This window comes from Amyelois transitella, chromosome 24 (genome assembly GCF_032362555.1).
Source record: "Amyelois transitella isolate CPQ chromosome 24, ilAmyTran1.1, whole genome shotgun sequence".
NCBI lineage: Eukaryota > Metazoa > Arthropoda > Insecta > Lepidoptera > Pyralidae > Amyelois > Amyelois transitella.
In genome coordinates, this window is record NC_083527.1 from 4782166 (window position 1) to 4792290 (window position 10125).

General features: G+C 34.9%; 2 protein-coding genes across 2 annotated transcripts; one reads left to right on the forward strand and one right to left on the reverse strand.

Annotated features, from left to right (window-relative positions):
- The first annotated feature begins 2954 nt into the window (after nt 1–2954).
- LOC132903305 (uncharacterized) lies at nt 2955–5408 on the forward strand. Its single transcript, XM_060951305.1, has 2 exons — nt 2955–3256; nt 4355–5408. The coding sequence occupies exons 1-2, from the start codon at nt 2955–2957 to the stop codon at nt 5238–5240; spliced, it is 1188 nt and encodes a 395-aa protein (XP_060807288.1). The 3' UTR covers nt 5241–5408.
- Nucleotides 3250–5582, reverse strand: LOC132903306 (uncharacterized). Its single transcript, XM_060951306.1, has 2 exons — nt 5402–5582; nt 3250–4268 (listed from the first exon to the last, which is right to left on the reverse strand). Exons 1-2 carry the CDS (start codon nt 5580–5582, stop codon nt 3619–3621), a joined length of 831 nt encoding a protein of 276 aa, XP_060807289.1. The 3' UTR covers nt 3250–3618.
- Nucleotides 5583–10125: the final 4543 nt, after the last annotated feature.

Genomic DNA, 10125 nt, shown 5'->3' on the forward strand with positions numbered 1-10125 from the left:
CCTACCTCAGATTACCCACCGTACTACTTCCATCTGTGATGATGTGCTGTGCTGTAACGTACGTAGTGTCTCGAAGCACTTCGAACCATAAATGACAACAAATGTTATTAAACCAACCGGAGCCTTGGAAAAGTGAAAGAAGTAGGTATGTTGTACCTACTTGTATGTACTTGAAATATCACACAGTCGAAGAAATGGAAAAGACCTGCGAAGTATATAACAATGACTTGAATTTCGAAGAAACCATACACCTCCATTAAACGAAAGAACTTCGAAAAGAACAAGACTATCAATTTGATGATTGTATAGAGATGAAATTCGGTATGCAAAAAGTGCTATTAATAAAAGAACTATTAAAACAAATCGGATTTAAACATTGGAGGTTAATGCAGTTGTTAAAGAATAAAATAATAGACAAAATAGATTATTTGGTAAAGCACCCACTTTCCACATATTTAATAATAGTCTATATTGCTTGTATGCTTAAAGGCAGAAAGCAGAGTACTGAATAAAACGAAATGTATAATGCTGGGTATGAAAGTTGAAAAAAAATCTTAGAATAGAATAGAATAGAATAGAATAGATTTATTTTCAAAATTGGATACAAGGTATCACTTATTGACGTCACATAACTTAAATCTAATTATAACTACTACCGCTTCCAAAGCGCATGTGTAGAAGAAGCGGCGGAACAAACTACACTGCAGCATCTGCAGTGTAGTTTGTTCCGCCGCAGTCTGTGCAGTGTTCTTCTCTAAGAACACTGCACAGAAGATTAAAAAGAAATGAAATATTGCTGGGCATCCCAGAGTGTCCAATTCTGGGGTCTACTTATATGCCAGGTGCTTTAACACACTTGTTTCAAACAAACTGCAAATATAAAAGCAGTAATGGAATCATACAACTTTGATTAGGTATATTGTGGATTTTTATTTGTTGCTTTGGTTTATCTTTCAAAAATTGTTATGTGATATTAATATTAAATTATATGCATTTCAACACTGTATAGTATTGAATTACATATATTTTTAATATTTAACACCACTGACTGGTGTTAAGGTTGTATGTAATTCAGGAATCTGTCTATCCGCCATGACAGAAAATATAATTTTCAATGACTAATATGGTTTAATTGTATATTTAAAAACATTATACAAGCCTATTGGTTATTGATACTTATTATAACTTTGTTTTTGGTGGATATTTCATTTTGCTAAATTTTATAGAAAGTCAGGATTTGCTTCAACAGCATGTACCTCTGACACATACTTGTTTGGGCCTTGTAGGTCTTACCGGCAAAGGAACTGCCATTACTCTCAAACTGTCTGGTCTTTTTGTGTCCCCTGCCTTTCGCCATTCCTTTGGGTACAATCTTTAGCTTATACTTGGTCCTGAATAAAAGGTTATCCTTTTATCCCTTTTGCACCTGAGATGTTATTTTTTCAGTTAAAAAAAAAATTGCAAAAAGTCATTAAGTCTAACGCATAGATAACTGTAAAAATACTGAAAAAAGTGCTATCATCATTTAGAAAAACGGGTATTACGTTCGTGAGTTCTAGGTCTCAATTCTACCAAATTACGAATGTGCGTTTGTCTTTTATGGGTAAAATGGTAATGGGCTTTAAACTACTTCTCAATTAGTATTATTTTTAAATAGAAGTAAAAGCAACACAATTTAAATCAAAATCAACTATTTATTGTACTTAACAATTAACAAGGCACATTATATCACAGTTCCGTGAACCAATTAATATTTTTAATAATTAATAAGTCTTTTTAATCAAAACAAAACATAAAATAACGAAGAACTCTTCTGTTCATAGTTTTATAAAAGAAAATTAAACATAATAATTCTTAGTTAACGTAAATCTGTTTCAAACTTAACAAATCTGTTTCAAAGTTAAGGAACATTAATTCAACAAGCTGTAACATACAATTAATCATTACTTGTTGTGATAAATATAAAAGCAGTCTTTGTCTTGATTCAGGCACAAATAGATGCATTTCCTACATCGAAGTTTTGAACGAGATTTATATTTCTCTAAACGACAGGTTCGTGAAGCTTTTATGTCATCAAATATAGGAAAATGGTCAAACCCATCGTATCTCTTTCCTATCGACAGATCATTAGCTGGCCTGTATCTGACTTAAGGCTGTTCTAGTGGTCCTACTTCGGGAGATGATTCGTGGCATTTTCTGCTGGGAGTGTTAAGTAGAGTTTCTCCCACTTCAAATCTGAATGACAGTAGATCCTGTATCTTTGATTTTGGAGAATTATTTGCCAGCATTTCATTTCTGTACAGTCGCCAGGATTTCACAATGGCCAAATCGATGAAGTGAAGTATGACTTTTAATGTCCACTTGCGGGTCTTCATAAATGTTCTATAATATTCCATGGATTGGTCCAAAACGCATTGTAAGATGTCACATTCTTCGGAGCATCAACATCTACGTAGTGCTTTTCCTTTTTTCGTAGCGCTGTACTATGTCAATTCCCGTGCCGCCAGTACACTTTGATGCCACCAAAACAGCCTTACTGCCTTTCCACTTGACCAAAACTATCTGTGATTCTTTGGTCAACCTCGCCCCGAGACATCTTTTTGTGTTTTTTGAAGCTGAGCCGTTGACGGTTAGGGACCCGGTTAGCCATTATCGTACTTGTGCCATGATAACCACGTTTTTTTAATTCTTCCAACAAAGGGATAGTTGTAAAGGACCGAACTCGGTCTAAATTATTGATGTTACATATGATGTAGGTTATATTTGCAGAAAGTTATTGCTTTTGCCGCAGTTCTACTGAAAGGGCGTGGACCCATGTCTACGGTGCGGCGCCGTTTGCCGTGCAACGGTACGGCACCGCCGCCGGCAGATGGCGCGGCGCCGTGCCGCGCCACGGCGTCGTGTACCGGCACGTACACGCTCAGCACTTATACCAAAATTAGTTTTGGCTTGTTATGGACCGCAAAAGACGTATCCTGCTCCTGTTGCTGTTAAGACGTCGACGAATGAAGAAAAAACGAAATCAAAGAAAATATTGGGTAAATCCATACCTTTCTATAATGAACCATGATGGAGATCATTTTAAGAGGAAATATGAAGCGTTGAAAATATGTGGTGATGACAAATTTTACGAATATTTTAGAATGTCTATATCAAGTTTTGAAGAACTGCTAACCAAAATAGCGCCTCGTATACAGAAGAAATACGTGTTCAGGAAACCTGTTGGGCCCATGGAAATGCTAGGCTTAACTATAAGGTAAAAAAAAGAAATTTATTTCAACTTATTTACATATTCTAATCATAGAAATATTTTCTTTGATGTATTCATACGTATGTATTAGCTAGGTCTGTGTTTTGTGTCAATCCGCCAAGCCTTTTAAAATTGCTAACTCGTCAAGTGGTCCTTTTTGCAGAATTTAAATAAAACAATCAAGTTCACGCATTTAAACAAATGTATATTTTTTACTTCTTTTCGCAACCATAATATTGTAATCTTTGTATCAATAACAATCAAACAAAAAAAAATCAACAAAGAAGAAAATCAATAAAAAAACCGTTTTCTTACAAAATTATAATATAAATCAGTAATAATGTAATCTTTTTCGTATTTATTATGATTTAAGAAAAATCGTATTCGGATTCCAGTGTATCTGTGGTATTAGACATGATGTCTTCCAAAGTTGAGACTGGTGATGTTTCGCGACGATTTATACTAATTGGGTTTGATGAATTACAAGCTGTTTGATAGTTAGTTTCATAAGACATTGTAGCTTGTGGTTGTTGGGCAGTTTGGTTATAGTTAGCGTCGTAAGATGTTGCTGTCTGGTACCCGCTATATGACTGGAATGGTGATTGATGGAAATCTGTTAAAATCTTTAAAACCCCGCTTTGAAATAGCAAGGTCTGGTGGTCATTTAACTTGTTGAGAGACGGTAAAATGGCTTTAAAAAATGACAGGTGTCGATTTTCAGAAGCAGCTAAAGTTTCGACGATTTGCTTCTCAAATTCATCGCAACTTGGTTTTCGTTTTAGCGTAGTTTTTCTGTAGGGTTGATATCTTGACCTTGTGTTCGGAGTTTGAGATTCTTCTTCTATACTATCTTCAGTTAAATTTGGTGCATTTTTTTGTAAAAACATGAGTTGTCTATACAAATGATATTCTTTTATACGTTTAGCACCAGCTCCAGATTTCTTTGAAAGTTCTACCTTCTTTGTATATTTGAAAAAATTATCCTTAATGTTAGTCCATTTTTTTATGACGTCATTACCTGTAACAATCGTTATAAAAATAGAACTGATAATAAAATTGCTTTTATAATGGTCTGTAAAATTTTAAGAAATGTTTCTTTTGCAGATTTTTGGCAACAGGGAATTCATTCAGAGATATGGAATTCACAGATTATCGTGGAAAATCTACAATTGGAAAAATTGTACGAGATGTTTGTCGTGCTATATGGGACATTCTTTTAAGTGAAAGTATACCGAAAATATCCGAAGAGCGAATTGAAAAAATAGCTAAGGATTTTGACGTAAAAACAAATTTCCCGAATTGCATGGGGGCATTGGACGGGAAACACATCCGAATATGTAGTCCTGCCCACAGTGGGTCCCTTTTTTTTAACTATAAAAGTTTTAACTCTATAGTCTTGCTGGCACTGGTGGATTCTAAGTATAGATTTGTATATGTTGATATAGGATCGTATGGAAAGGAATGTGATTCCACCATTTTCCACAATTCAAAACTATACGAATTATTATTGCAAAATCGACTTCCCATACCAGCGCCAAAGCCTTTACCGGGGCTCCAAAATTCAGTTCCCTATGTTTTTATCGCTGATGAAGGCCTACCGTTACTTAACAATCTAATTCGTCCATACCCAGGGAAGCATCTCAGAGAAGAACAAAGGGTTTTCAACTATCGTTTGAGTCGAGCAAGAAGATATGTCGAGTGTGCTTTTGGTATTTTCGCAAATAAATGGCGAGTATTTCATCGGCCCTTAAATGTTCAATATAATTTTGCGACCGACATTATCAAAGCATGTTGTGTTTTACACAATTTTGTTGTAAGTCGAGATGGAGTTAGAAAATCAGAGGAGTTATATATTGACGACTGTTTTTTGAACCTTCCACAAACAGCAGATGACGTTTCCTTAACAAATCCTGTCAATATAAGAGACGAATTTTGTAAATACTTTAATAGTGATGTCGGTGCGCTTAGTTGGCAACTAAGCAAAATATAACTAAAGTTGGGTCACGGATCGAACCCACCAAATGTATTGAGTGTGTGTAAATGGCAAGTTCATAATAATACTAAGCATTAATGCATTGATTTCACTTTGATGTTTATTGTATTCACTTTATTAAGTTAAAAAGATAAATAAATAGGTAGGTATATACTCACCGAGTTTCGTTTTTTCTTTATTGTCCATGCTGTCGAATGATGGAAAAATATTTAGGCAGACATCTTTCCACCCTTCTGTTTTTAAATTTTTATTCTTATAATCCTCCTTTGACTTGTCCCAGAGAACGGGACGTGCTTCCACTAGTGAAATCAAAAAGTCTAAATCTAAATCGTCCGCCATTTTATGCAAAAAAAATTACCACGTGCGCACTATGCAACTGACAACACAATAATGAGCACGTCGGTACACGACGCCGTGGCGCGGCACGGCGCCGCGCCATCTGCCGGCGGCGGTGCCGTACCGTTGCACGGCAAACGGCGCCGCACCGTAGACATGGGTCCACGCCCAAAGTCTGCTTCGCTGGTTGGCCGCGAAAAAGCGTGACTAGTTGGACTTTCATTATCTGTTCCCTTTTTCATTGATATGGGCCTTTCCTTATTTTTTTTTTGGTATACTAAACTCCTTAAAAATGATTTAATTTCTCACAGTCAAGAATGTTTTTCTTTGTCCCTGTCGAAGCCCGCTGAAATAAACCTCGTGTTCGTATATAAGCGGGGTAGACATATAATTTTCACATCACTCTGAACCAGATGGTGATGGATGGAAAAAAGTAGAAGTCCGCCTTAGTAGTGAGACACAAACAAACAACATTTTAAAGTTATGCTATCTCTATCTTTGCGGGTAGATATTTTAAATGGATCACCATAGTCAGTTCCGCAGTAATAAAAAAGGCATATTTCCCTTTAGGAGGTAGGTTACCCATTTATGATTGAACAGTGTGTTTTTAATTAAATTTATCATATGACAAGCGTCGAGCATAACAACTTGTTTCTTGCTATTGATTAAAATGGTTGTCTATTTATCAAAGTTTGCTCCTAATACTCCAGCCATTGTGAAGTTCGATGATAAGTAATCATTCAAATGTTACTGTAGCAACTTCTATTCTAGTCTTGAAGGACAACACCCAAGGTTAATATAACTTGCTTCAACGTTATATGGCTCATAAAAAAGAAAGTAACTTGCTTCAACGTTATATGGCTCATAAAAAAGAACGGTTGACCCCCAGGGTCAATTCTAAACAAAACAATTCGTATGAATTTTGTTATCTTAATTACTTTGTTTTTCAATTACACGAATATTGGGTGGTCTGTATCTTAGACGTCAATAATGGAATTCTCAGAAAGTATTGCTGATAAGGGGTCATGAAGGGGTCACGTCCGCCATAGGGTAATAATGAGGGGACTAAAAGTAAATCCCACTTTATCCAGTTTCGCAAACTTTTCACAATAGACTAAACACTTATTTTGAGAATTCCAACCACATAATTATAAAGCAATTTACGGAATTTTACAATAGATGTATCGTATTTTGATTCAGTATAAATACAATTTGATTTATTAAATGATCTACAGCTTTATTTATTAATGAAATGTGCATAGAGCGGTTTTGCGTCGTAAGTCTGGATAGAGGCGCTTTTGCCCATTATATGCATGAATGCGTCTAGGTGAATGGGTTTATGCAAGATGAGTTCTAAAATGCTTAGCTATAGAATTTCCCCTGAAAATTAAACAAGTATTTTGGTTTTTAATCTTTTATTAAAAAAAATGAAACTGATGACGTTCACTTTTACAAAGTAGTGTAGGGTTAACAAAATAACGTACATTAAACTCAATCACAAAAGACAAAATGTTTAGAAATAATATTAACTGGATACCCCTACCTCTTCAAGGTACTCGCATGGTTCAAAATTTTCTTCAATATAATTTCACGTAATCGCGTATCGTTCAGGCATTTAAGGTCGCGATCGGGCGCGGTCATTTTAGTTCGTTAGTTCACTATATACTTCAAGTCACGAAAGACCTACTATTTGTTGTCTGGCTCGCTTGTGTTGATCAACAATTTACTTAGATAAAATTAATGACAATAACAGTTTGTAAATAATCATCTTTTAATCTCTAGAATTAGTAATCTAGTACTCACTTGAACATAAATTGAGACCTTCTTTACTCATAAAAAAATATCAGTCTTTTAACAGTCTTAAACAGTTTTATCTTAACATTACGTGATAAAGGTTGAAATTCTTTGTTAATAGTAAATAATAAGGTAAGGTGCCCCAAGTGTGCGCGGTTTAGGAATAAAAGGCCATAAATAAAATAAAAACGCCTAGAAAGAAAACTCAAAATGTTTATTCTAATAACCAACTAATTAACTTTAATATATTATATGAAAAACCAACGTTGCCTTATGCTTTATTTAATTTTTATTAGATTTTAGATCAAGGGTAATTGCGCACTCTTGGTATCAATAGTCCACAAGAGTACGCGGAAAGTCCTAAGAGTGCGCACGATAATTTATTCACATAAATCACACTTATAAACTCCGATTCCGATGTATGATGTACATTTATCGTGCCACCATTCAGTGCAGACGTTGAACTGTATCCAGTCTTCAACGATAGGCTCTTTGTACTCCTCCTTATAACCAGGACATCCCCACGTTTTTTTTCTTATTCTTTGGCGCGTTTTTTGATTTCGAAGGGTTTTTTGAGGTTTTACATTGTTTCTTTGGCACCTGCTTCGTATTGGTTTTTACTTCTTCCTCAAATTTTCTGTTATAAGGAGAACTGGTAATTATTTCAGACTTTTTACTGCGATTTGACGTCTTTCAGGTAAATGATGCTTTTGGTATAGGAGAAATGTCTATAAAAGAGCAGCTAGGTTGATTGATTACTTCTATTGTGTTCAGTCTTTGAGGATTTTCTGATAAACTTGAAGTTTTTGCACTATTTTCTTCGGACGTGACCTCTTCTGCGTCTTCAGAAGATTTCTCATTCAGAGTCTGCAGGTGAGTAGATGTTTTTATAGAAGTGCATGGCCTACTAACTCTCTCTGTCCCCGCATCATTGTTTATTTGTTCATCTCCCAAAAGTATACTTGGTGTAGAAGGAGTAGAATTTCCTATATTTTGGTCATTACTTGTAGTACTTTGAGCCTGTTTTTCAGGCAAAGGCGTCGAATGCGTGGAATTATCACTTGAATAGATGTTGCAACGTTTGTATATCTTCTGTAAGACTGGAAAGTTGATCAAAATAATCAGTCTGCTCTGGTGCCGAGCTAATACATGCTCGTTCTTCGGGCCTTTCAGTCACCATACTTGCAAGAAAATCACTGTCACTAAATACGTCTCTATTGAAAGGATATATTCCTCCAACTTTAAAACCTTCAACGGCGTTAGACATATTGGCAGTCCACATATAAGCACCATTGAATAATGTAGCGATCTGGTAGATAGTTATAGGTCTTCCAGGATGATTTAACATCCATTTAGAATAGAATAGAATAGAATAGAATAGATTTATTTTCAAAATTGGATACAAGGTATCACTTATTGACGTCACATAACTTAAATCTAATTATAACTACTACCGCTTCCAAAGCGCATGTGTAGAAGAAGCGGCGGAACAAACTACACTGCAGCATTTTCATAGGACGCCAATTTACAAATATAGATCTCTTAAATCTAAATCGTGGACGAATGCACATTGTCTACATTAAAAAACATGTATGAATGTAGAACTGATTATGTCAATACGAATATTTCGTCAAATAAAATAAATATAAAATAAAATATGTACATACTGTACAAATTATGTCCAGATCATGTTAAAAATACACAAGCATTTAAGAGGCCATTATGTCCATGTTTCTCACACTCATTGGCAAAATATTTTTTCAGTGGTGTAAAGAAACAACGATCTATACTTTATTCGCCGAAACAAGTTAGTAGCGCGCTTTCTCTATCACTCAACACCATACAAACGACAAAGAAAACATCATGTTCAAGGTCAGTGGGCCGAAACGAAATCTCAGAAAAGTAAGCGCGCGGGCACATTGCGCTTCTTCGAGCTCGCTTAGCTTTTGTCCGCGGTTATGTCTGTCATATTATTACTGATAAATAAAATATTGTTACCGAATGATGATATGCGTGTGACACGCTATATATATTATTAATACATTGAATTTACGTAATTGTACAGTTTGTTCATGTCTTATAAAAAAATAAACAATTGTCATTCAAACTAGTCTTTAATATCACAAGAATTTATACAACATTATTATGTATATGTATGTATACATTTAAACTAACTCACTATCCGCCGTATCACTGCTACTGCTATTTCCTACATTTATTACTAATTGTTCTACCATAATTTCTACGTTTTTGTCCATTTTATTCATGTTGGGCTCTACTATATCTCTCACATGTTTAATACAATTTTTCCATTTGAGAGAGTCAATTTTTTAATCGCGTTTTTTAACACAATTTTCAATTCTGCCATTTTAAACGTTTTCATATTTGAAGCTACATTTCCTTTGATTTGAGCCCAAATTAGCTCTATCGGATTTAATTCGCAGTGATACGGCGGAAGACGTAGAACAGTTTTGTTTTGGGCTTTTGCCATTTCATCCACCACTCGGGCGTCGTATCTATTTCTATGGTTTTTTACAATATTTAATAATTCTCGTTTTAACATATCGTCTTCAAACCTAATATTTTTTTCTTTTCACCAATTGATTATTTCTTGTTTTTTACATTTTTCTGTTGGTATTTGTTCAATTTTTCTGGAGTGATACGAGGCATTGCCCATAACTATAACACACTTATCGTCTAATTTATTTAAAACTTCTCTAAACCAATTTTCAAATTCTTCGGCGTTCATATC

Excerpts from the sequence above, each read along its gene's own strand:
- LOC132903305 (XM_060951305.1), top strand. The coding sequence starts at position 2,955 with ATGGACCGCAAAAGACGTATCCTGCTCCTGTTGCTGTTAAGACGTCGA. Across the intron at positions 3,257-4,354 it reads ATGCTAGGCTTAACTATAAG|ATTTTTGGCAACAGGGAATT; the intron begins GTAAAAAAAAGA and ends TTTCTTTTGCAG.
- LOC132903306 (XM_060951306.1), bottom strand. The coding sequence starts at position 5,582 with ATGGCGGACGATTTAGATTTAGACTTTTTGATTTCACTAGTGGAAGCA. Across the intron at positions 4,269-5,401 it reads TAAAGAAAAAACGAAACTCG|GTAATGACGTCATAAAAAAA; the intron begins GTGAGTATATAC and ends CGATTGTTACAG.